Here is a 26,236-nt window from a genome sequence, read left to right as displayed (position 1 = left end):
CTCCCGCTTGGACTACTGCAATGTGCTCTACGTGGGGCTACCTTTGAAGGTGACCTGGAAACAGCAATTAATCCAGAATGCGGCAGCTAGACTGATGATGGGGAGCGGCTGCTGAAACCGGTCTTGAAAGACCTACATTGGCTCCCAGTACGTTTCCGGGCTGAATTCAAAGTGTTGGTGCTGACCTTGAAAGCCCGAAACAGCCTCAGTCCAGTATACCTGAAGGAGCATCTCCACCCCCATCGTTCTACCCGGACACTGAGGTCCAGCGCCGAGGGCCTTCTGGCGGTTCCCTCATTGCGAGAAGCCAAGTTACAGGGAACCAGGCAGAGGGCCTCCTTGGTGGTGGCACCTGCCTTGTGGAACACCCTCCCACCACATGTCAAAGAGAACAACAACTACCTGACATTCAGAAGACATCTTAAGGCAGCCCTGTTCAGGGAAGCTTTTAATGTTTGATGCATTACGGTATTTTAATATTTTGTTGGAAGCCGCCCAGAGTGGCTGGGGAAACCCAGCCAGATGGGCGGGGTATAAATGATAAATTATTATTATTGTAGAGTTGGACCCTGAGAGTCGTCTCGTCCAAACTCCTGCAATGGAGGGATCTCAGCAAGACCATACATGGATTTCTCTCCCCGCCCCAATCCCTATTCTTCACTGGGGCACCACTCAGTGCTACTCAGCCCCCTCAGATTTTTTTCCATCGAGTTTTATGTAAACTGCTTTGCTTGTTTTTAATGGTATGGTTCTAACCTGCCCTGCCTGAGACCTGCTGATGGAGGGCAGGTAAGAAACCTTACCTGCCTCAGGGGGTCGTAGTCCCCTGGAGCCTCACGTTTAAGAGAAAGCAGGGTGGGGGGATGAAATTTTAATCTTTCCCACCATCCTCTGCCTCCTTCAGCTTCTTCTCCATCTCGCAAGAGAGACATCTCCACCACCATCATCGTGACGCTCCTGACTCTGCTGCTGCTACTGCTGGCCACCTCCCTCATTGCAATGGCCCTTCTCTGTAAGTACAACTACACGTTTCCTACTTTGATCTCAATTACATCTGCCCAGGCCCCAACGGGTGGTGAGAGTGCCTCTGAGGACGTGCAGAACGACGCAACCATTTTGCTGCTTCGGGCAATCACACACAGGCTTCCATTATGTAATAAAAAATTTAAGGTCTTTTAAATGTTCATAAATGTACCAACCAAGCACGTACATAGATGTGTGGACCACATGTCTGGAGCAGCACAGGAAGACCGCCCTGAAACTATTTTGACTCCCAAACTGACCAAATGTTTTCTCTGCAAGGAGGGAGGGGATGAGGGAACCTTCCCATTGTCTCAGGGATTGGGTAATCACCATCTCAAAGGAATGGCCAGACTACCATCTGATAAGGCATTATCAGATAACCTGCCAGACAGGAGATAAACAACGCACTCAGATTTCTGTTGTAGACCGCCCTTTCTGTGATGTAGGTATGATATTATTATTATTATTATTATTATTATTATTATTATTATTATTTATACCCCACCCTCCCCAGCCAAGGCCGGTCTCAGAGCGGCTTACAAGCAATAATAAAAACAAATTGAATGATTACAACTTAAAAACAAAATTAAAATACAACATTAAAATATGGAAACATTAAAATATTAAAATGTAGCCTCATCGCAGGAGGAGAAGGAAAGGAAAAAAGAAAGAAAGAAAGGGAGGGAGGGAGGGAGGGAGGGAGGGAGGGAGGGAATCAAATTGGCTCCAAGCCAAAGGCCAGGCGGAACAACTCTGTCTTACAGGCCCTGCGGAAAGAAATCAGATCCTGCAGGGCCCTGGTCTCATGAGACAGAGCGTTCCACCAAGTTGGGGCCAGTGCTGAAAAGGCCCTGGCTCTGGTTGAAGCCAATCTAACTTCCTTAGGGCCTGGGACCACTAGGGTGTTGCTATTTATGGACCTTGAGGCTCTCCGTGGGGCATCCCGGGAGAGGCGGTCCCGTAGGTACGAGGGTCCTAGGCCGTGAAGGGCTTTAAAGGTCAAAAGCAGCACCTTAAATCTGACCCTGTACTCCACCGGGAGCCAGTGCAGTTTGAAAAGCACTGGGTGAATATGCTCCCATGGCAGAGACCCCGTGAGGAGCCTCGCTGCAGCATTCTGCACCCGCTGGAGTTTCTGGGACAGCTTCAAGGGCAGCCCCGCGTAGAGCGAATTACAGTAGTCAAGCCTGGAGATGACCGTCGCATGGATCACTGTGGCCAGGTCAGGGCGGGAAAGGTAAGGGACCAACTGCTTGATGCGGCGAAGGTGGAAAAATGTCGCCTTGGCTGTTGCTGTGACTTGCGCCTCCATGGAAAGGGAGGCGTCAAGGATTACACCCAAACTCTTAACGGAAGGCAATGGCACTAATTGGGCCCCCGCAAGAGAAGGGAGTTGGTCCCTCATCCCCATGCCATCCTGACCCAGCCATAGGACCTTTGTCTTCGAAGGATTTAGTTTCCATCGGCTCCCACGAAACCATCCAGCCACAGCTTCCAAGCATCTGGTCAGTGTGTTCGGGGCCGAGTTGGTGTGGTCATCCATCAGCAGATAGAGCTGAGTGTCATCAGCATATTGGTGACAGCCCAGCCCAAAGCTCCGGATAATCTGGGCAAGGGGGTGCATAAAGATGTTAAAAAGCATCGGGGAGAGAATTGCGCCCTGTGGCACTCCACACACCAAGGAGTGGCGTGACGACATTTCCCTCCCTAGTGCCACCCTCTGTCCCCGACCAGAGATAAAAGAGCACAGCCAGTTACGGGCTATGCCCTGTATCCCCACGTCTGCGAGGCGGTGGTCCAGAAGATCATGATCGACCATGTCAAAGGCTGCTGACAAATCTAAAAGGATCAGCAGTCCTGACCCACCTCGATCCAGTTGTCTACGGAGATCATCTGTTAGGGCAACCAGAGCCGTCTCGGTCCCCAAACCAGGACGGAAACCGGACTGAAATGGATTATATGTCGGAAGGGTGGTCTTGAGCTACACCCCTTCTGTGATGTATAGATGATGTTTCTGGGGGTGGTCTTGGACTCCAGGGCGGGCAATTTAAAATGTCTATATAAAGGCAGGCACACCTTGGTTCGGGGTTCCTCCTCCTTTCCTGCATGTGAGAGGAGCACCCTGTTGCAACAGTTCAATAAAGATCAGGCTTACGAACTGCTTTGCTTCTCAAAATAGTACTAATAGTACTAATAAATAATAATAATAATAATAATAATAATAATAATAATAATAATAATAATAATAATTTATTTATACCCTGCCCATCTGGCTGGGTTTCCCCAGCCACTCTGGGCAGCTTCCAACAAAATATTAAAATACAATAGTCTGTCAAACATTAAAAGCTTCCCTAAACAGGGCTGCCTTCAGATGTCTTCTAAAAGTCTGGTAGTTGTTCTTCTCTTTGACATCTGGTGGGAGGGTGTTCCACAGGGCGGGCACCACCACCGAGAAGGCCCTCTGCCTGGTTCCCTGTAACTTGGCTTCTCGCAGTGAGGGAACCGCCAGAAGGCCCTCGGCGCTGGACTTCAGTGTCCGGGCAGAAAGATGGAGGTGGGGACGCTCCTTCATGTATACTGGACCGAGGCCGTTTAGGGCTTTCTCTGGTTGGCCTCTGTTATTTTCTCCGACCGATGGAGAACCTACGAAGGACTCTATAAGGGCTCTTGTGTCCCCCATAAGGGAATAAGGGCAGATTTTGTTTACGACAATTAAAAGCTAAATGCTGGTCTCTGCCCACCCCTGAAAATACCCCGCAAAAATGAGAGAACCAGAGCAAAGGTGAGGTTTTTCCAAGTGGGAAGGAAATTAGCCTTGAAAAGCGATGGTGGGGAAGGAAGGGATTTGATCTAAATAGGGAAGAGTTGGCTGGCCTGCAGAAAATGCCACCGGCCCCATTGCCAGGAAGACCAGCAGAACAAAATCTTGGAAGGGCCAAAGTGCCATTGGTATTCAAGAGGCATGCTCAAGGATGGGCTGTAACATCCCAGAAAATACTGCAAGACTCCCTTGATCAGGCAAAGGCAAACTCTGGCCCTCCAGGTGTTTGGGACTACAATTCCCATCATCCCTGATCACCGGTCCTGTTAGCTAGGGATGATGGGAATTGTAGTCCCAAACATCTGGAGGGCCAGAGTTTGCCTATGTCTGCCCTAGAAGTACATAGGAATTTGCAGGAGAACATGAATTATAGGTCCCTGCGCCGTGGAGCTTACAAAATCTAGAATTTGGCAGGGCAGGTAGGAGAGGCAAGGATACTCAAATGGATTGTGGGCCAACGCAGTTCCGTTTGTGCCTCCGCTGCAGTTGGGAGGAGAACAAAAAAAAAGTTCCAACCCTGTTAAAAAGAAAAGGGGTAGCAGGGAGTTCTGAGCAAAACTCCAAACTCTGAAATCTGTTCAGCATTTTCAGATTTTTGGATTTCCTACTTTGCACGCCCCCTTCACACTTCTTGCCTTCGCTGGCACTTTTATTTGGAAGTTAATCCTGTATGTCTGCCATGTCAGGGCAGATAAAAGAAAGTCCTTCTTCATGCAGCGCACAGATAACCTGTGGAACTCCCTGCCACAGGAAAGAGTGATGGCCACCTATTTGGATGTGTTCTAAAAAGGATTATTAGACAAATAATTGTCTAATAATATTAGACAAACCACAAGAAGGGGGAGCGCTGCTCTTGTGTTCGAATCCTGGTTGTGGGTTTCCCACAGGTCGGCCATTGGCGAGATCCAGCATGCTCTTATGATATTCATATGGTTTGTAGATTCCCAGAAGGAGAAGAAACTCCAGGAAATCGAAGGAGTGATGGAGAAGATCAGAACCTCCCTGTTTCTCAGCAATATCTCTCTTTCACCAGCGGAAGCATCTGAGAGTAAGTTGCAAAATGCTGAAATGAGGACAACCCACAGAGTATGTGAGGATGGGAAGGGCTCCTATTTTTAATCGTTTCCCTTCCTTTCCTCCAGATGATTTGTGCCCTTCGTCATTTAATTTGCATAATGAAAAGTGTTTGTCCTCACAGCCAAGCTAGGAAAGTACGGTAGGTTATTGTTGTGCCCGTTTTACAGTTGGGAAACTGAGGGTGTGATAATAGGCCACACAAACACTCTCTTCTCCTGTAGTTTCCAGCAACTGGCAGATTTTAAATACCTCCTTCAGGGATAAGGAACACCTGTTTCTCTGATCAGAGTACCCTGTGCCTTTAAACAGAAACTCAACAGGTGCAGCTGCCCCAATCACTGCATCTCAGTGATTTTCTTAGCCAGAGAGAAGTTTATGAAAACGTTACTTTTTGTTAGAATTCCTGCTCCGTGAATGCAGTTATGGGATTGCTTTCTTTCACATGACGGTGTATGTTTTGACTCCACCGAGTGGGAAGCGATGGAGAAAGGACGTTTGTGTTACTGTGTTCCATTAAATTGGGACTGTTGTCCTTTGTTCTTTTTCTCTTTGCTGTCTGATGTTAGAGAGAGAGGGAGCCATGTTGCAGTGCTCTGTGTGTGTTTATGTGTAAATAAAGTAGATTAGCCAAAATGCTGAGTTGCTGAGGTCTGTTACGCAAAGCTGCGAAGAATCTGTGGATCCCTAAGTGTGCTGGTATCTGTTTGCATCGGTCACTGTGATGTTCGGGCTGAAGAAAGCTTTGAAGCTCCCGAACGATCAACCAGGAGGGAGAGAACATGCCAGTCAGGCATGTGTCTCTGCCAGGGTCCTACTCGAGTGTAGGACGAGCTCCTGACACTTTTCTCCTAGTCTCCCATTTCACAAAGCTCACTTTGGTCTGACACTACACCAAACTCTGCCCTTCCAGGTGTTCAGCTGCTCCAAAACATCTCTGAGGCTTTCTACAAGATCCAAACCCAACTGGGGAACGTCAGTGCGTCAAAAACCGCTATCCAGAATCGTCACAGTAAGTAGGGGTCGAAATCAGTGACGAAGACCTCTTTCCTTCAAGGGGAGTCAGAATCCCAAACCATCTCTGGTTCTGGACATAAGCAGTGCCAACTTCTTAAACGCCTACTGCTCCTGTAATTGAAACATTAAGAGGTGGCAATGTTGGTCCTTATTCAATTAAAGGACTTTGCCACATGATTTCTGCATATCATGATCCAGTTAAAGTTGCAGGGGCAAAACCAAGTCCCCACCCCAACTTGAGTTATGGCGATCCTCCTGGCCAGACCTGGGGCCACCACCTCCCAAGGGAGTCTGTTCCTCTGTTGAGCAGCTCTTAACATCAGAAAGTTCTTTCTGATGTTTAGTTAGAATCTCCTTCTTGTAACCAGTACATTTCCGAGCACAATTCAAAGTGTTGGCGCTGACCTTTAAAGCCCTAAATGGCCTCGGTTCAGTATACAGTGGTGCCTCGCAAAACGAAAAGAATCCGTTCTGTGATTCTCTTCGTCTAGCAGTTTTTTCGTCTTGCGAAGCAAGCCCATTGAAGGATTAGCGGGTTAGCGCTATTAGCGCTATTAGCGGCTTTTAGCGGCTTTTAGCGGCTTATCTGCTGATCGGATCAGCTGATAAGCGGCTTAGCGGCTTAGAAAAAGGGGGAAGGAAAAAAAACCAGCAGGAACTCGCAAGACATTGTCGTCTTGCGAAGCAAGCCCATAGGAAATTCGTTTTGCGAAGCACCTCCAAAACTGAAAACTCTTTCGTCTAGCGAGTTTTCCGTCTTGCGAGGCATTCGTCTTGCGGGGCACCACTGTACCTGAAGGAACGTCTCCATCCCCATTATTCTGCCCGGACACTGAGGTCCAGCTCCGAGGGCCTTCTGGCAGTTCCCTCACTGTGAGAAGTGAGATTACAGGGAACCAGACAGAGGGGCTTCTCGGTAGTGGCGCCCGCCCTGTGGAACGCCCTCCCATCAGATATCAAGGAAATAAGCAGCTATCTTATCTTTAAAAGCCATCAAAGTGCAAGTAGATAAATAGGTACCACTCTGGTGGGAAGGTAAACAGCGTTTCCATGTGCTGCTCTGGTTCGCCAGAAGCGGCTTAGTCCTGCTGGCCACATGACCCGGAAGCTGTACGCCAGCTCCCTCGGCCAGTAAAGCGAGATGAGCGCCGCAACCCCAGAGTCGGCCATGACTGGACCTAATGATCAGGGGTCCCTTTACCCTTTACCTTTAAGGTATGTATGTTCAAATATTTCTCACTGTCCGATTTCCGTAACCATTCACCGAACTTTCCGGTCACACCTTGTACATGTAATGAACAAGTAAGAATGTTCAAGAACTGTGGTTTTTCACGCCTCTGCATGACAAGCTCCTTCTTGAACTGAATGGGGGGGGCAGGAGTTGGCTATAAATACAATACATAAATAATATTTATGCACACACACCATGCTTGAGCCCCCATCCCTTCTCTAGCACACATCCATTCCCTTTTTTGAGACACTCATGCTACATCCTCGAACAGACGATGCCCAGATCCAACCCCTCCAATCAGCCTTTCCTGCAGTTCAGGGTTCCTGAGACCCACTCCCGTTTTTTCTCCCAAAGGGGAACTCCTGGCATTCCTCTCCACAGGCTGGAAGTTTTACAATGGCAGCGTCTATTTCCTTTCCCAAAAGGCAAAGCCCTGGCAGGAAGCTGAGGACACCTGTAGAGCCCAGGGGGCACACCTGGTCTCCATCACGTCAAAGGAAGAGATGGTGAGCACACACACAGGGCCGTCTTACCCATAGGCGCTAGGGGTGCGGGGTGTTAGTTTCTGTTTGCCACTGAGCAGCTGCTTAAGAGTCAAAGGCTCTGTTTACATTCCAGAGACCTTCCAGGCTGTTGGAAGTCTCACGGAGGCAGGAGACGGATGTGATGTTTACTGGTTTCCTGTTCCTTTGTTCCAGTTGCTCTCTGCTTTCATAGAGAGAGGGTGTATTTTTCTTTGCTGTCTGTGTAGTAAGAAATAAAGCATAGCGATGTAGCTATAAATCACTTCCCTGTGCTGGAAACTCTGCTGAACGGGAATGTGCCTGAGGCCTCATCAAAGGCTCAGGTCGTTAATTATTCGTCGGAGGTGATTCCGAAGGACTCGGCCGGAGGAAGATGAGCTTTATCAGCTTGGCCGAGCGGAGATGCCAACACGAGGCACCTGGGCGCCAGGCTGAGTCCAGGGTCCGAGAGTTGAGTCCAGGGAAGAGCCCGTCTGTCGGTCAGAGCGCTACAGTGGGTTCTTCTGCTGCGAGTTCAGGGATAACCAAGCCAGCAAGACGCTGAGGCGGCCGGCTGGCTCCACCCTCCTGCGCACCTGGGACTGGGCAACCTGGGGGAGGCGCCGAACAGATCTCTGCACCCCAGAGCCACATATGCTTACGACAGCCCTGCACACAGACTTCAAAACACCTGGATTTACCTGCTCAGCTAACAAAAACACCAACACCTGGGCTGGCCCGAAACATTTTCCTGGCCCAAGCAGCCGCCTTAAGACTGCGCTGCCACCTTCTTTGCTGGCCTCTGCTTCTGCACTTTTGCCAGCAACTTAGCCTGCCACTATTACCAGGCCAGTCCCCTTCCTGGGAAAAGCAGCTGCTGCTGCTGCTGCTCTCTGCGCATCAAGCAGCTGCTGGAGACACAAGGGTTTGTTTCCTTGGTCAGTTGGCATTTCTAGAGTTGAGGGTCCTTTGCACAGAAGGGGTTAGGCACAACTCGCTGATTCCTAAAGTCCCAGCCTGCCTCTGGGAACTGGGTGGGGCTTACTTCTGAGTAAATGTGCACAGGATCAAGCTGCCCAGCTGCAAATCTAAAGGCCATTTGCTGCTGAGCCAGGATGCTTTTTAACATCTTTATGCGCCCCCTCGCCCAGCTTGTCCGGAGTTTTGGGCTGGGCTGCCATCAGTATGCCGATGACACCCAACTCTATCTGTTGATGGATGGCCATCCTGACTCGGCCCCAGACACACTGACCAGATGTCTGGAAGCTGTGGCTGGATGGTTACATGGGAGCCGGTTGAAGTTAAATCCTTCGAAGACAGAGGTCCTCTGGCTGGGACGGGACGATATGGGATTGAGGGGGCAACTCCCATCTCTTGTGGGGGCGCAATTAGTGCCAGCATCGTCCGTTAAGAGTTTGGGTGTAATCTTCGATACCTCCCTCTCTATGGAGGCGCAGATTACAGCTATAACAAAGGCAGCATTTTTTCATCTCCGCCAAGCTAAGCAGTTGGCTCCTTATCTCTCTCGCCCTGACCTAGCCACTGTGATCCACGCGACGGTCACCTCCAGACTGGATTATTGTAACTCGCTCTACGTGGGGCTGCCCTTGAGACTGACCCAGAAACTCCAGCAGGTGCAGAATGCCGCGGCGAGACTCCTTACGGGGTCTTCACTGCGAGATCACATTCACCCGGTGCTATACCAGCTGCACTGGCTCCCGGTGGAGTACAGGATCAGGTTTAAGGTGCTGGTTTTAACATTTAAAGCCCTATACGGCCTAGGACCCTCGTACCTACGGGACCGCCTCTCCTGGTATGTCCCACAGAGGAACTTACGGTCTGCAAATAAAAACATCCTGAAGATCCCAGGCCACAGAGAGGTTAGGCTGGCCTCAACTAGAGCCAGGGCTTTCTCGGCCGCAGCTCCAATCTGGTGGAACGCTCTGTCACAAGAGACTAGGGCCCTGCGGGACCTGACATCTTTCTGCAGGGCCTGCAAGACAGAGTTGTTCCACCAGGCCTTTGGTCAGGGCACAGCCTGACCCCCTCCTCTGGCAATCTGCACAGAATTTTGCTTAATGGTTGCCACCAATTTGATTTTAATTAATTTATAATGAAATGTTTTTAGAACGTTGGATTATTTTGATTGTTGTTAGATGCCCTGAGCCCAGCTTCGGCTGGGGAGGGCAGGATATAAATAAAAAAATTATTATTATTATTATAGAATGGTATCCTGTCCCTGAGCCTAGTTCTCTCTCTCTCTCTCTCTCTCTCTCTCTCTCTCTCTCTCTCTCTTTTTCTCTTTCTCTTTCTCTCTCTCTCTCTGCAACCCTGGACCACTGTGGTTTGAAACTGTTTTGCAGGAATACCTTGTCAGGGAAGCCGGAAATCAGCACTTTTGGATCGGACTCTCTGACCAAAATACAGAAGGCGTTTGGACCTGGGTGGACGGCACAAAGTACAACGAAAAGCTTAGGTGGGTCTGATCAGCTCTTTAAAAAAGAAGAAAACACAGTGTGTGGCTTTCTGTATTCTTTCACTTCAGGTGCCCCTACAAAACAGACTTTTTCATATAGTCCTCGCCTCCGTCCCAGGAGACCCCTGGAAAAGTCCTACTCTGTGATTTCCTAAAACAAACCAAAATCAGGAAAGATAATCCCTGACTAATAGGGATCTTTGAGTGATACAGACCCTGACTAATAGGAACACATCATGCTCCTTCTTCTGGGATAGTTTGACCACCTTTGGTCGCACTCAGCTCTCACCTGTGGCTCCTAGAATGTGTTAGCATGCGACAGCGGACACACCCCAGGAATGGCTTCGACTGGCCGGCTAAACAAATAGAGGGGAGCTGATGGGTCTCAAGCCCTCAGTGAGTTAGGGACTTCCCCTGCATGCAAAGCCAGGCTCTGGGAATTGAGTGGATGAGACTAATAGTGGGTCCAATGGTCAAGAAAGCAGTTTCTGCACATGCTGTAGAGCATGGGTAGGCAAACTAAGGCCCGGGGGGCAGATCCGGCCCAATCGCCTTCTAAATCCAGCCCGCGGACGGTCCAGGAATCAGCGTGTTTTTACATGAGCAGAATGTGTGCTTTTATATAAAATGCATCTCTGGGTTATTTGTGGGGCATAGGAATTAGTTCAATTTTTTTTTTTCAAATATAGTCCGGCCCCCCACAAGGTCTGAGGAACAGTGGACCGGCCCCCTGCTGAAAAAGTTTGCTGACCCCTGCTGTAGAGGGAAGAGAGGGGCAGGTGGGGTTCATCTACCTTGGAAGGCAGCCCATCGAAGAGAAGGAAAACTCTGGTTCTAAACTTCTGGTGCCTTGCGGGACATGTTCCAGAGAAGAAAAGGCCAAGGAGTAAACTCTACACAAATCTAGAGTCCCTAAGACGGTTGGCTGGCACCTTGCATGCCTCCTTCCAGCAAATGCTACAGCCAAGCATTTGCCAAAAATATTGCTCTGCTTTCCTTTGGACCCCATCAGTGAGGCTGAGAGAGGGGTCTTGTCGTCTGGGCAGCCCAGGACATCCAGGCTTGCATCCTGGGGGGGGGTCACTGTGGCACTGCTAACATAGCAGTTTGACTTCACCCGCAGAGGTGCACTCCGTTGTCTCTCAAGACAGACGGAGGCCAACAAGGGATCTGTTGCACTGCATGCATAAAGGTAAAGGGACCCCTGACCGTTAGGTCCAGTCGCGGACGACTCTGGGGTTGCGGCGCTCATCTCGCTTTATTGGCCGAGGGAGCCGGCATACGGCTTCTGGGTCATGTGGCCAGCATGACAAAGCCGCTTCTGGCGAACCGTTTACCTTCCCACCAGAGCGGTACCTATTTATCTACTTGCACTTTGATGTGCTTTCGAACTGCTAGGTTGGCAGGAGCAGGGACTGAGCAACGGGAGCTCACCTCGTCACGGGGATTCGAACCGCCAACCTTCTGATCGGCAACTCCTAGGTGTTGGAGGGGGATTTCCAGCTGGTGGCAGAGGACAGAGTGACTCCAGGAGACATAGGTGTAAAAACCCAAACTAAAACGAAGACTTTATTACTAAACAATAAACACAAACTCTGGTGGGTGTTATTCCTGCAGGCAGGCTACAAAACTCAGCTTTTTTCCTTTATAGCAACGGCCAGCTGCAGCCAATTAACCCCAGAAACTTCTTAAAGGTATACACACGTTTCTGTGCCAAATGTCCTCTAACACTAGGCTCTGTGGTTTAACCCACAGCGCCACCCGCGTCCCTAAGATATATATATATATATTTTAAAGCATGCCAGCTATATAATCACAGCCTCTTGCCTTCTTTTCCAGTTTCTGGGGACAAGGACAGCCAGACAACTGGCATGGAGCACCACAACATGAGGAAGACTGTGTTCACTTCGCAAAGCACTGGAACGACGTCAGCTGCACATACAACTATAAATGGTTCTGTAAGAAGGTCTTCTCCTGAGCAGATGCCCCGCTGCCTTTCCAGGACAGGACTAAGGGGCCACCGAACCCCTTAGTTAGGATATTTCCGTTCCACCTTAAAAGGGAGCAGGATGTTTGTGTCACAGCCTGCGTATTTCCTGTTCACAGGATGTTTAAGTTTGCTATTGCTTTCGTTTCTCAGTCTGTCGGAGACACTGACTCAGAACGGTCATGTTTTTCCTTTGTTCTGATCAACGCTGAATAAAGTCTGTAAATATGCTCTCCTGCTGTGCATCTTCTGCTGTGTGCTTTATCTGCTGATAAAGAGTGTGCACGAGCCCTGGAATGTGGCAAGGTATTTCCAGGAAACTCGTGTCGCTAGAAGCTGCGTGACTACAGGGATCGATGGATCGTCCGGCAGCCGGCTTGGGGCCATGATGGACTATATCTCCCTGGCAGTATCCCAACAGTTTTCTGGATCCAGCAGAGGACAGCCAAAGGTCTCCAGAAGCTCATCAGCAGCTGTCACTCCAGGAGAGCCCTAGCCCCATGACTGCCGGATTTTCTTAATCGATGGGAACACTGCAGGAAAATCCTCCACCCTCTTCCTTTTCCCCAATCCGCAGGTCAGAATTTTAAAGGCCTGGAAGAGGCAAGGCTGCCTTGATGGACTTTTGCCAGACGGAAAAAGCAGGTCGAGCAGTCAATTTGAGAGTTGCCTTTGTGCCAAAGTCCCAAACTTTTAGTGCCCACTGAGCCCCCAACCCATAAAAAGGATTATTCAGAAGAGCCCTTTGCACAGCCCACTAAAGAAGACAATAACACGGCAGAATTCAATACAGCGACAATTTATCCGAAACCCAAATAAAGCTATTTAGTTTGATTAATTCAACAAACTTGATCCAGGGAGACCAGCTTTGCAAAGTCTGATTTACAGCTCCCGCACCCACCTGCTACCTTATTGCCCCCCTAAACGGCCTCGGTCCTGTATACCTGAAGGAGCGTCTCCACCCCCATCGTTCTGCCCGGACACTGAGGTCTAGCTCCGAGGGCCTTCTGGAGGTTCCCTCACTGCGAGAAGCCAAGTTACAGGGAACCAGGCAGAGGGCCTTCTCGGTGGTGGCACCTGCCCTGTGGAACGCCCTCCCACCAGATGTGAAGGAAATAAGTAGCTATCTTATCTTTAAAAGACATCTGAAGGCAGCCCTGTTTAGGGAAGTTTTTAATATTTAATCCTGCATTGTTTTTAACACTCAATTGGAAGCCGCCCAGAGTGGCTGGGGAAACTCAGCCAGATAAACGGGGTATAAATAATAAATTTTATTATTATTATTACTACTACTACTACTATTATTATTATTAGATAACCCCTCCTGCCCAGGGGGGCGGTGCCAACCACTTTGCAAACCACCAGTCTAGTTTCTTCTCACACGCAGGGCCACCTGTCCAGGATGCTTTAGCTGAAATTCCTGCATTACAGGGGGTTGGACTAGATGACCCTTGCTGGGGTCCCAATTCTACGATTCTACCTCTCTGTCCTCCACCCAGGCAACCTAGCAGCACAATCAGAGCTCAAGGACCAAGTGCAGCCAGGCAAAATCCCTCAAGGAGGCACGAAGCAGGGCTGGAGATGGGTGTGGCAGAGTCTGGAGGGCCAGGCAGAAAGGCTCGGAGGGCCACATTTCTGATGGTTCTCCATCCCTGATTTATGCCATATGCTTTGAACACTGAAAAACCACAGCTATGTTTTATTATTCGAGGCAATTGCAACAGCAATTCTCCTAACAATTTCCCCAGTCAGGGCCTGTTTCAAGGGAGCAGAGGGGAAATCAGAACTCGAGTTTCGTCATATAATCTTTTATTGGACTGGGAATTGATGGAGGAAGAAGTGAAAGAAACTATGATTGAATGGTCTCAGGATCCCGGACATGCTATCCATCTAGAGCAATGGGAGAAACTCTGGCGAGAGGATGTACAATTTACTGCCTCATATACAATTAAATAAAATTTTGTCAAGATGTTCTATAGGTGGTACTTAACGCCAGTTAAGTTGGCAAAGATATACAAATTGAAATCCAACCTCTGTTGGAGAAGTGGTCGAGAAATAGGAACAACAATACGTATGTGGTGGAGATGTGAGGAAATTAAGAAATTTTGGATAGTAGTACATGAAGAACTAAAGAAGATGTTGAAAATATAAATAACAAAGAAACCAGAGACATATCTCCTTGGATTGATAGATGAAGAGATACCACAGGGGGAAGGAATAATTTTTCTATATGCAAGTACAGCTGCTAGAATAGTGATTGCTGCTAGGTGGAAGTCACAAACTCTACCCACAAAGGAGGAATGGATTTGTAAACTAAATGAATATTTAATTTTGGCAAAATTAACTGCTATAATAAGAAATCAATCTAATCAAAAATTTAAAAAGGAGTGGAAATGTTTTGATTAATATATGACAAAATATTGCTCAAAAAAAGATACACTCATATGCATAGATTAAAATGTGAAGTACTGGATGGAAGAAAAATTAGTAAGGAAAGATGATAAGAATATGTAGATGATTTGAGAAGGTTGTAGAATGCAAAGATTATTGTAAATTGTATAATGTGGAGGAAATCGAGTGGGGGCGGAGGGAAGAGGGAGGAAGGAGAAAAGAATAACATGATGGACTGAGGAAATAGAAATGTAATGGGGAGGAAATGGTGTTGGTTTTGGTACATCTGTATTGTAATGTGATATGTGAAAACCAATAAAAAAAAGAAGGGCGGAAAATGACTTGAGTTTTTTGGCAGAGAAGCGGTAATAAGTCTCTGAAGCCCCATCTCCTCCTCCTCCTCCTCCTCCTCCTGTTTCTTCTCCATCATGCCATGTGCCGTGTGACGTTGCTGTCGCACAGAGCACATTTCACCCACCTGGAGCCCCTCTGGGTGCTTGGGACTACAAATCCCATCATCCAGTGCTGGCTGTGGACAATAGGAATTGTAGTCCCAGGGGCTCGGAGGGGCTGCAGGCAGTTCTAGGCTGGCATACACAGCATGCAGCAAACCAGCGTCCACAGCTGCCCATGGCCGTTCAAGCCTCCATCCCTTTGGAGATCTTTCATTTGCCAAGCGCCGCGCTCGCCTCTCTCTCCAGGCCCAGCACAAACTGGTCGTTCAGGAAGAGCAGCTGCCCGTGCGGCAGGAACTTGTGGAGAAGGACCTCTGTCCTGTCGGCCTTGAGGACGACGTCGCTCCCTGAGCTCAGCAGCTTGAGGTGGTCGACCAGGGTCTTGGCTAGGTGCTTCAAGGTGCTCTCGGCCAGCAGGAGGTTCTCATGGGGGTCGCAGACCAGAGCAAAGCCCAGGCACTGGATGCCCAGCCACAGAACGGTCTTGTCCTCAGAAAAGGGGTCCCCCGTGGGGAGGCGGAAGACCCCCGACGGGGCATCCTGGAGAGAAACGGGTTCGTCAGGGAGCTGGGCTACGTGCTCGGACTGAGGCTTCCCGGAGGCTTGGTGGTGGAGTTTGCAGGATGACTCCACCTGCCTGCGAATAGAGAGGATGCAGAGTTTTGACGTTTATCGGAGGGAGCTTTCCTTCCATGAAGGAGCTTGCGGGGAGAGAGAGAGAGAGAGACGCAGAAAAGTGGTGTGCATAAAAAGAGCAGCGCTGGATCAGGCCAATGGCCCACTTGTCCAGCATCCTGTTCTCACAGTGGCTGACCTGTGGGAAACCAACAAACCACTATAGTGGTACCTCGGTTCTCAAACTTAATCCGTTCCAGAAGTCCGTTCCAAAACCAAAGTGTTCCAAAGCCAAGGCACACTTTCCCATAGGAGGTCATGCAAAACGAATTAATCTGTTCCAGACTTTTAAAAACAACCCCTAAAACAGCAATTTAACATACCGTAAATTTTACTATCTAATGAGACCATTGATCCATAATCTGAAAGGAATAATCAATGTACTGTACTATAAAATAAATAAGACAGAACAGTGGTACCTCTGGATGTGAACAGGATCCGTTCCGGAGCCCCGTTCGCATCCTGAAGGGAACGCAACCCACGTCCGCGTGTCTGCACGTGCGTGGGTCGCGATTCTCCACTTCTGTGCATGCGCGTGATGTCATTTTGAGCGTCTGCGCATGCTCAAGCGGTGAAACCCGGAAGTAACATGCTCCGTTACTTCCGGGTTGCCGTGGAGCGCAACCCGAAAATGCTTAACCCGAAGCTACTTCAACCTGAGGTATGACTGTATTGTAAATGATAAAAATTAAAATTATTTTTTTTCTTACCTGCACTGATGATAGTCATTCTTTGGATGGGGGGCTTTTATCCATTTCCACAGTCACACAATCAATCAATCAATCAATCAATCAGTAGCTGAACTGGGTTCCACGCAGTCACAAAAACAAATTAAATGAAAAAGCCTTAAAAACAAAAGCGCAAAATAAAGAGCAAAAACAAAAATGCCAGGCTTGATCCTTTCTGGAAGTCCGTTTGACTTCCGAAATGTTCAAAAACCAAGGTGCAGCTTCTGATTGGTGCAGGCGCCCTGGAAACAATAGCCGACAGCCGCGTTGAACGTTCCGAAAAACGTTAAAAAACTGGAACGCTTACTTCTGGGTTTTCAGAGTTTAGGAACCAAGGCGTTTGAGAACCAAGGCACCACTGTAGATGGTTGGGTGGGAGAGCTGCGGTAGGGATTCACACCTCTTCAACCAATGCGCCCCTTTGGTTCCAGACAGTACATGTGTAGACGAGTCTTAAAAGCCCATGACACAAATTTTCGTGGCCCTCTAGCGGCTATGGTGGCTCATTCACCAGAAGTGACGTATTTAACATTAATTCTGGAAGTTTATATTCCGTTCTGACCAAACTAAGCCTCCTGGTGTACATTTTCCCCTAGGAGGCTGAGTTAGGTCAGAATCACATACACACTTCCAGAGCACAGAGTGCAGGTTGCGTTACCTGGCGACGGCCAGGATCTGCTCCTTCTTGCGCAGCCGCTCCTTCTCGCGATCCTGGGGACCAGCATCGTCCAACCCTTCAGGGCCGAAGACCCTGGAATAGAGCACTCGGCAGCAGCCGGCCTCTTCCCCGGGTCGGCAGCGTAACGTCTGGATGCAGAAGGCGTGCACCATGGCAGGAGGCTGGGCGCTGCACAGGGCGGGAGAGAACATGGGATAGCTCAGTCGGTAAAGAAGGAGACTCTTTTTCCAATAATTTGTTATTGTTTTCTTTACATATGCTTTCTTAACATACATTAAAAGATGCCTGCTTCTTGGGAGAAAAGCAATGACAAACCTAGACAGGATCTTAAAAAGCAGAGACATCACCTTGCCAACAAAGGTCCGTATAGTTAAAGCTATGGTTTTCCCAGTATGATGTAAGGAAGTGAGAGCTGGACCATAAAGAAGGCTGATCACCGAAGAATGGATGCTTTTGAATTCTGGTGCTGGACTCTTGAGAGTCCCATGGACTGCAAGAAGATCCAACCTCTCCATTCTGAAGGAAATCAGCCCTGAGTGCTCACTGGAAGGACAGATCCTGAAGCTGAGGCTCCAAGACTTTGGCCACCTCATGAGAAGAGAAGACTCCCTGGAAAAGACCCTGATTTTGGGAAAGATGGAGGGCACAAGGAGAAGGGGACGACGGAGGACGAGATGGTTGGATAGTGTTCTCAAAGCTACCAGCATGAGTCTGACCAAACTGCGGGAGGCAGTGGAAGACAGGAGGGCCTAGCGTGGTCTGGTCCATGGGGGTCACGAAGAGTCGGGCACGACTAAACGACTAAACAGCAACCACCATACATTCTTCAACATATAGACTATTCTGCTCTGCCAAGTTCGTGACTTCCCTCCCATAAGTTGGTATCCTTTATCAGGTCCATTCGCATATTTTACAATTTCACATCTTATCTATTTTACATTGCAAGAGTTACTTCAATCCTGCTAGTCTTTTTAAATTTTTACAACTCTCCTTCCAGTATTCAACAAATTTACTCCAATATTTACTCCAATTGTCCTGGAATATCTGATCGTCCTGATCCTGAATCCTTCCGGTCAGTTTGGCTAGCTCTGCATAGTCTCTCATTTTCGACTGCCACTCCGCAATTTTAGGAACTTCTTGTGATTTCCAATTTTGGGCCAGCAAAGTCCTTGCCCCATCTGCGGCATACATGAATAACCTTCGAGCTTTTATCTTGATCTCCTTTCCCATCAGGCCGAGCAAAAAAGCCTCTGGCTTTTTGGGGAAGATATATTCTAATATTTTCTTAAGTTCATTATAAATCGACTCCCAAAATTTCTTCACTTTATCACACGTCACCACATATGATAATATTCCCCATCCTCCTCTTCACACTTCCAACATTTTTTATCCCTCGTCCTATACATTTTTGCCAACTTTGCCAGCGTCAAATGCCATCTATAGATCATTTTCATTCAATTTTCTTTCAGAGCCATACATGCTGTAAATTTCACAATTCCACAATTTTATCCATGCATCCAATTCAATGTTATGCCCAAAATCTACAGCCCATTTTATCATAGCTTCTTTCACTTCCTCATCTCTCGTAAACCATTCTAACAGCAAATCAGACATTCTGGATAGTGTTCTACCTCTGCTTTCCAGTAATTCAATTTTGGGTGAAGAAGGCGTGGACCATGGCGGGGGGGCTGAGCGCTGCACAGGGCGGGACAGAACACGGGATAGCTCAGTCGGTGGAACTCTTAATGTCTGGGCTGTGGGTTCGAGTCCCACGTTGGGGGAAAAGATTTCTGCATGGCAGGGGGTTGGACTAGATGACCCTCAGGCTCCTCCCAACTCTATGATTCCAGTCACAGCACTATGCTCCATGTATTTGCTTCTGATCTAGAAGAGTGACTAGTGGGGTGCCACAGGGTTCTGTCTTGGGCCCGGTCTTATTCAACATCTTTATCAACGACTTGGATGATGGACTCAAGGGCATCCTGATCAAATTTGCAGATGACACCAAACTGGGAGGGGTGGCTAACACCCCAGAGGACAGGATCACACTTCAAAACGACCTTGACAGATTAGAGAACTGGGCAAAAACAAACAAGATGAATTTTAACAGGGAGAAATGTAAAGTATTGCACTTGGGCAAAAAAAATGAGAGGCACAAATACAAGATGGGTGACACCTGGCTTGAGAGCAGTGCATGTGAAAAGGATCTAGGAGTCTTGGTTGACCACAAACTTGACATGAGCCAACAGTGTGACGCGGCCGCTAAAAAAGCCAATGCAATTCTGGGCTGCATCAATAGGAGTATAGCATCTAGATCAAGGGAAGTAATAGTGCCACTGTATTCTGCTCTGGTCAGACCTCACCTGGAGTACTGTGTCCAGTTCTGGGCACCACAGTTCAAGAAGGACACTGACAAACTGGAACGTGTCCAGAGGAGGGCAACCAAAATGGTCAAAGGCCTGGAAACGATGCCTTATGAGGAACGGCTAAGGGAGCTGGGCATGTTTAGCCTGGAGAAGAGGAGGTTAAGGGGTGATATGATAGCCATGTTCAAATATATAAAAGGATGTCACATAGAGGAGGGAGAAAGGTTGTTTTCTGCTGCTCCAGAGAAGCGGACACGGAGCAATGGATCCAAACTACAAGAAAGAAGATTCCACCTAAACATTAGGAAGAACTTCCTGACAGTAAGAGCTGTTTGACAGTGGAATTTGCTGCCAAGGAGTGTGGTGGAGTCTCCTACTTTGGAGGTCTTTAAGCAGAGGCTTGACAACCATAAGTCAGGAGTGCTCTGATGGTGTTTCCTGCTTGGCAGGGGGTTGGACTCGATGGCCCCTGTGGTCTCTTCCAACTCTATGATTCTATGATTCTATGAACTAGGACGTTTCTTGCAGCAACCATGGCTAAATATCCACTGACAGGCCCCTTTTCCTCTCCAGGTTCAGAGGCAGAGACTGGGTGGGAATTCCTTACCTGAGATCCCTTCACTGCAGAACTAGATCAGATCCCCACAGCAGCAACACTGTGAAATGGGAGACGCAGGGGCTGACCCCGCTCCCTCCCAGCTCTAACCACTGAGCAGCACTGCCTCTCCTGCGAAGAGACGCCCGCGGAACCTTCTGCCACTGGCGCATTGCCAGCCCCCCCCCCACTCACCCGTCTTCCCGGCGGCAGCGGCCAGAGGCTCCCGGACCCTCCGAAAAGCGAAGGCGAAGCTGCAAAACAGCTGCTTCTAAGGGGGGGTTATCGGGAAAACTACATTTCCCAGCATGCCGCGCGGGTTAAAAGTCGGCTCAGCTGCCCGCTGGAACATTCCGCTATGCACTCTGGGAGATGTAGTTTCGTGGCGCAAAGCTGGCCGCCCGGCCTGACTGCCGCTTCCTTCCGCCCCATGCGCATGCGTCCGCCTGTAATTCTTACTATGATTGGCTAAAGGGCTAAAGGAGGCGCGGCTTCACAATTTCCGGGTGCATAGAGCGGTGGGCGTCTCCCAAGTGCGAGTGGCAGGCACTCGGCCAATAGGAGGAAAGGGAAGGCTTAAGAGCCGGGAGGCGGGGAAAGTCTCCCAAAGGGAGCAGGCGCTGATTGGGCCGCGGTTCTGATAGACAAGGCTGCGCCTTCCAACGATTGGCTAGTCCTGCAGAAGGCAAAACTAGGCTGGATTTTGGAGCGCTCTGACCCTTTGATGGGTTGGAGCCCTTTGATCAGGCATAGGCAAACTCGGCCCTCCAGATGTTTTGGGACTACAACTCCCATCATCCCCAGCTAACAGGACCAGTCATCAGGGATGATGGGAATTGTAGTCCCCAAAACATCTGGAAGGCTGAGTTTCCCTATGCCTGCCTTTAATATTTTCTTTTTCAAAGCTTTGGGTGGGTTTTAAATACATTTTAAAGTAAATTCCTCCCCAAAATGAATTCCTGCAAGGGAATAGGTCTGCAAGCCATCACTCAGATGGCTTAGAGTCATCCAAATCCCAGCCTTTCCCTCTCTCTCCTGCTTTAATCAAAATTTATCCGTCGGGAAGGGGGGGATCTGATAAATATTATTATTATTATTATTATTATTATTATTATTATTATTATTATTATTATTAAAAAAGGTCTGCTGCCAACAACTTGTTTGTGATATCTAAGTGACCCACAGCACCCAGCAATAAAACGGCAGCACATTTGCAAAGCTAAGCAGGGTCCTGTATGGTTTCAAAGTGGATGGGAGACCATGTGTTGAGATTCCTGCATTGCAGGGGGTTGGCCTAGATGACCCTCAGGGTCCCTTCCAACTCTTTGTTATTGTTTAGTCATTTAGTCGTGTCCGCCTCTTCGTGACCCCCTGGACCAGAGCACGCCAGGCACTCCTGTCTTCCACTGCCTCATGCAGTTTGGTCAAACTCATGTTGGTAGCTTCAAGAACACCGTCCCACCATCTTGTCCTCTGTCGTCCCCTTCTCCTTGCGCCCTCCATCTTTCCCAACATCAGGGTCTTTTCCAGGGAGTCTTCTCTTCTCATGCGGTGGCCAAAGTCTTGGAGCCTCAGCTTCACGATCTGTCCTTCCAGTGAGCACTCCGGGCTGGTTTCCTTCAGAATAGAGAAGTTGGATCTTCTTGCAGTCCATGGGACTCTCAAGAGTCTCCTCCAGCACCAGAATTCAAAAGCATCAATTCTTCGGTGATCAGCCTTCTTTATGGTCCAGCTCTCACTTCCATACATCACTACTGGGAAAACCATAGCTTTAACTATACAGACCTTTGTTGGCAAGGTGATCATAGAATCATAGAATCATAGAGTTGGAAGAGACCACAAGGGCCATCGAGTCCAACCCCCTGCCAAGCAGGAAACACCATCAGAACACTCCTGATGTACACTCCTGATGTACATAGCTTCTCCCAAAGCGGCCTGGGAACTGCAGTCTGCCCTTCAGAGAGCCACAATTCCCAGCGCCCTTAGCAAACTACAGTTCCCAGCATCTTTTGGGTAGAAACCATGATGTACACTCCTGATGTACATAGCTTCTCCCAAAGCGGCCTGGGAACTGCAGTCTGCCCTTCAGAGAGCCACAATTCCCAGCGCCCTTAGCAAACTACAGTTCCCAGCATCTTTTGGGTAGAAACCATGATGTGCTTTAAAGCTTTGGTGTGGATGTGACCCTATTTGTAAAAGGACAGAACAACACTGTCAGTTGTCAGCCAGCAGGGGGCGCTCCAAGATTGGGTTTGCAATCTGCCACAGTCTTAAATCCAATAAACACACAAGACGTAACAACTGGCTGTACGTTTGAAAAAATAATATATACTATTCATTGTATTGAATTGTAGATTTCAACAGAAATAGCTCATAAAGTTCAACGAAAAACGTAGAAGACCCAGTGGATCAGTTCATTCTCTAATCGGTTTATGCATAAGGTCCTTATATGTGAAAGTGTCTATTCCACTTGTCTGTTCATAAAATCCAACAATCCACACGAAAAGTTGTTGCAGTTCCACAGAATCCTTTCACAGAGTCTAAGACAAGGATTTCTGGAATATTAACCTTGTTTCGCCATCTTGGGCTTCATCAGTAGTACAAACTCATATATGATATCACAGGACAGTGGATCTTATAACATAGTAGAAGGGTCTTCTACTTAGCCGGTTACATCTTTTGTGTTTATTGAATATGTTTCACGTAACCAGAGGTTTGTTGTCGTTTTGCACAGTCTTAAATCCAGCATGATTTGAAATTTCAAATGGAGAGCCAACGATGCCAAAAACGTAGAGAAGAGAGAAGCAAAATACATTCATTGCAATCCACTAAATTCATATTAAACAATTAAAATCCGTAGTATACCCACACTTTGTTTCAAATTTGGGTTTTTGTTGCCTTCCATCTCTTAATCTTATGTATTCAAGTAATTTAGTACATTGGGCTGCTTCCTAAACTTTCTTATCCAGTCTCCCCCTGTTACAGGTTTTTTGCTGTGATTATATATACCGCACAGCTGTGATTCCTGCATTGCAGTGGGTGAGACTAGATGGCCCTTAGGGACTCTACAACTCTATGGTTTGCCATAATAGATTTAGCAACTGTCAAAAATAAGAAAACATTTCAACTCAGGCCTTAAGCATCCCAGATACTATGCTTCTATAAAAGCTTCAAGCTTTAGTTCATATTCAACTGCTGTTTGAATTCCAGCTAAGTTCTATTCAAAATAGACCTGCTGAAATTAGGGGCCCAAAGCTTGTCATACCCATTAATTTCAATGGCCCTACTCTGATAAACGTTAGATAAGGATTTGCAAAGAGCCCTGCAGCTGGATCAGGCCAAAGGAGCCCATCCTAACACGAGTCAACAGTGTGATGATGCAGCAGCAAAAATAAGCGAGTGCTTTTGCACACACAAAAAAGCAACTTTTTCTTAGTAACAGCAATAATAATCATAATATACCCCCCTGAATCTCCTATGCTGTGATGGAAGCCTGCCTGTTTTGCACCACCATGCCCTGAAAGGCTGCGAAAATCAAAGCAACAGAAACTAGGAAATTGCAAGGCTTCTTTGAACTCATTCCCCTATCCTGCACAATTTTAGAAGGTGGCTTTCCTTTCCATTTGCCTGCTGTCAAAGTTTCCCTCCCAAATAAATGCCTGTGTGTGTGTGTGTGTGTGTGTGTGTGTGTGTGTGTGTTGTGTGTGTGTTGCTGCAAGAGGAGACTCAACGCAGAAAAGCAAGACCAGGCTTGAAAGTTGTGCCTTTGGGAGAACTTTAGTGGAGGTTACGAATTTTCAGACACTCCCTCAGTTCGCTTCCCACGCTTCTCCTTGCCTGGGGGGCCAAGACTCCCAAGTCCAGCTCCTCCCCTTCAGATTAGGGAGCCAAACCAGGGAGGGCGCAGCTTCTTAACCCTTCTTGTGCTTCTCCGCTAACTCCTGGCAGTTTCCAGAGAGAGTTTTTTTAAGCCCTGCACAAAAGAGGACTTTGGTTTTCTCAAGGGGTCAGCAGTTACGCATCTTTGGCCACTATGACAAAGTCCTCAGGCGTGGGGGGGGACAGCATGGTATAGTGGTTAGATTGTTGGGCTGGGAGCCTGGGTTCCAATCCCCACTAACCCATGACGCTGCTTTGCTTGACCCTGGGCTGCTCAGCATCTCCTGGCAGAGTCTACCTCGGAAGGTTGTTGTGAAGGAGAACCACCACCGTATGGTGCAAAAGGGGGAGATGAAATGCGCTTAATTATCGAGGGCGGAGGGAGAGTGTTGCTCTTTCTTTATTTCCCAAAATATCGCAGGCAAGATGGGAGGGGATGGAGAGGGGAAGGCAACCTTTCGGCTGCTGAGTCAAGGTGTCCTGGCGAGAGATGAGGGCCAATCCTAGGCCGGTTTATCAGAAGAGGTTCCCTCCAGTCCCCATCTTCAGGAACAAATTCCGCTCAAAATTTCTGATCTGTTACCCACCTACACAGACACACACACATGCTTCAGACGTCACATCAAGAAGATTGTTGCCTCTTTAAGCCCATTTTGCAGGGTTGCCAACTGCTGGTGGTGAGGACAGATTTGTATGCAAAAAGAACAGAGTGGAGTTTTAAAAAAAAGTTGGCAACCCTGTTTCTTTCCCTTGTTTATGTCTTCTCTCTACCTCTCTCTTAAATCAGAACCAGTGAAGGCGGTGAAGGTCCTATGTGAGTGTCTGGAAGCGGTTGGAGGATGGATGGCGGCTAACAGATTGAGGTTGAATCCTGACAAGACAGAAGTACTGTTTTGGGGGGATAGGAGGCGGGCAGGTGTGGAGGATTCCCTGGTCCTGAATGGGGTAATTGTGCCCCGAAGGACCAGGTGTGCAGCCTGGGAGTCATTCTGGACTCACAGCTGTCCATGGAGGCACAGGTCAATTCTGTGTCCAGGGTGGCTGTCTACCAGCTCCATCTGGTACGCAGGCTGAGACCCTCCCTGCCCGCGGACTGCCTCGCCAGAGTGGTGCATGCTCTGGTTATCTCCTGCTTGGACTACTGCCATGCACTCTACGTGGGGCTACCTTTGAAGGTGACCCAGAAACTGCAACTAATCCAGAATGTGGCAGCTAGACTGGTGACTGGGAGTGGCCACTGGGACCACATAACACTGATCCTGAAAGACCTACATTGGCTCCCAGTACGTTTCCGAGCACAATTCAAAGTTTTGGTGCTGACCTTGAAAGCCCTAAATGGCCTCAGTCCAGTATATCTGAAGGAGCGTCTCCACCCCCATCGTTCTGCCTAGACACTGAGGTCCATCGCCAAGGGCCTTCTGGCGGTTCCCTTGCTGTGAGAAGCGAGGTTACAGGGAACCAGGCAGAGGGCCTTCTCGGAAGTGGCACCCGCCCTGTGGAACGCCCTCCCTTCAGATGTCAAGGAAATAAGCAGCTATCCTATCTTTAAAAGGCATCTGAAGGCAGCCCTGTTTAGGGAAGTTTTTAATATTTGATGCTGTATCGTTTTTAACACTCGATTGGGAGCTGCCCAGAGTGGCAGCTGCCCATCAGCCAGATGGGCGGGGTATAAATAAATTCTAATTCTAATTCTAAAATTCTTATTCTTATTCACACCGCCTGCCATGTTCCCATCAGCCTTCCCTGTTGCCAGGGAATAAAACATACTGTCAGGGTTACTTCCAGATCCTAGCTCACAGAGGATCACGCTAGCCAGCGGTTGTTGATTAAAAGTCTTTATTGAGTTACAGTCTCCATTCTTGAGCTGCTGCGTGCAACCCTACGCCTTATGCTTAGGTCGGCGAAGCTCCTTCTGAGTCTCCGCCCCTTGCGCACCAACTTAATATCCTAGCCCTGCTCCACCTTTTCCGCCTGACAGTTCTCCTCTGGGTCCCTCTGCCCCCCTGGGTCTCTCCCTTCCGGGATTCTTCTGACGCTGACCCCCCTGACTCCCCTGTCTCCTTGCGCCGGGCTTTAGGACCTGGCTCTCTTTCCGGGCTGCCTACTGCGCCACCTTCCTGTGCATTTGAACTTGGCGCGCGCGCCCAACCTTCCACTTTCCGTCTAACCGTCACTTCGCTCCCCGATGAAGGTGTGGCCACTCCTGACTCGTGCCCTCCCTCCTGTTGTGAGCTGCCAGCGCTAGTTCCCAGGCGCTCTTCCTCTTCCCTACTCTCTGGCGGTGACGTAGGTCCCGATCTCCAACTGCTCCCCTCTGAGTCCCCTCTGGCTCTTTC

General features: G+C 48.6%; 2 protein-coding genes across 4 annotated transcripts in view; one reads left to right on the top strand and one right to left on the bottom strand.

Annotated features, from left to right (window-relative positions):
• The window catches only part of LOC309540087 (C-type lectin domain family 4 member F-like), a gene marked incomplete at its 3' end in the record, with an annotated part of 160,155 nt that overhangs the window by 3,195 nt on the left and 130,724 nt on the right, over positions 1-26,236 (top strand). Inside the window, exons 2-7 of one of the 2 annotated variants that reach the window (XM_082236757.1) lie at positions 905-1,012; positions 4,785-4,892; positions 5,832-5,930; positions 7,521-7,672; positions 10,033-10,145; positions 11,985-12,123. In XM_082236757.1, coding sequence (XP_082092883.1) covers positions 905-1,012; positions 4,785-4,892; positions 5,832-5,930; positions 7,521-7,672; positions 10,033-10,145; positions 11,985-12,123 — 719 coding nt within the window. Of the gene's footprint in view, positions 1-904; positions 1,013-4,784; positions 4,893-5,831; positions 5,931-7,520; positions 7,673-10,032; positions 11,338-11,984; positions 12,124-26,236 lie in introns of those variants that run through there. The other variant, XR_014223042.1, reaches the window with a different exon arrangement.
• On the bottom strand, positions 11,687-20,304 carry AP5S1 (adaptor related protein complex 5 subunit sigma 1). Of its 2 annotated transcripts, XM_082236777.1 has the most exons (5): positions 20,217-20,304; positions 17,040-17,228; positions 13,628-15,615; positions 12,552-13,525; positions 11,687-12,173 (listed from the first exon to the last, which is right to left on the bottom strand). In XM_082236777.1, the coding sequence occupies exons 2-3, from the start codon at positions 17,210-17,212 to the stop codon at positions 15,189-15,191; spliced, it is 600 nt and encodes a 199-aa protein (XP_082092903.1). In that variant the 5' UTR covers positions 17,213-17,228; positions 20,217-20,304; the 3' UTR covers positions 11,687-12,173; positions 12,552-13,525; positions 13,628-15,188. The 2 variants fall into 2 exon arrangements, with proteins under 2 accessions (XP_082092903.1, XP_082092902.1); XM_082236776.1 differs by having other exon boundaries at positions 12,552-15,615.

Source organism: Podarcis vaucheri (assembly GCF_965113315.1).
Source record: "Podarcis vaucheri genome assembly, chromosome: 9".
Classification (NCBI taxonomy): domain Eukaryota; kingdom Metazoa; phylum Chordata; class Lepidosauria; order Squamata; family Lacertidae; genus Podarcis; species Podarcis vaucheri.
This window is presented reverse-complemented; position numbering and strand designations above follow the sequence as displayed.

Excerpts from the sequence above, each read along its gene's own strand:
- AP5S1 (XM_082236776.1), bottom strand. The coding sequence starts at position 17,212 with ATGGTGCACGCCTTCTGCATCCAGACGTTACGCTGCCGACCCGGGGAA. Across the intron at positions 15,616-17,039 it reads CAGATCCTGGCCGTCGCCAG|GCAGGTGGAGTCATCCTGCA; the intron begins GTAACGCAACCT and ends CTCTATTCGCAG.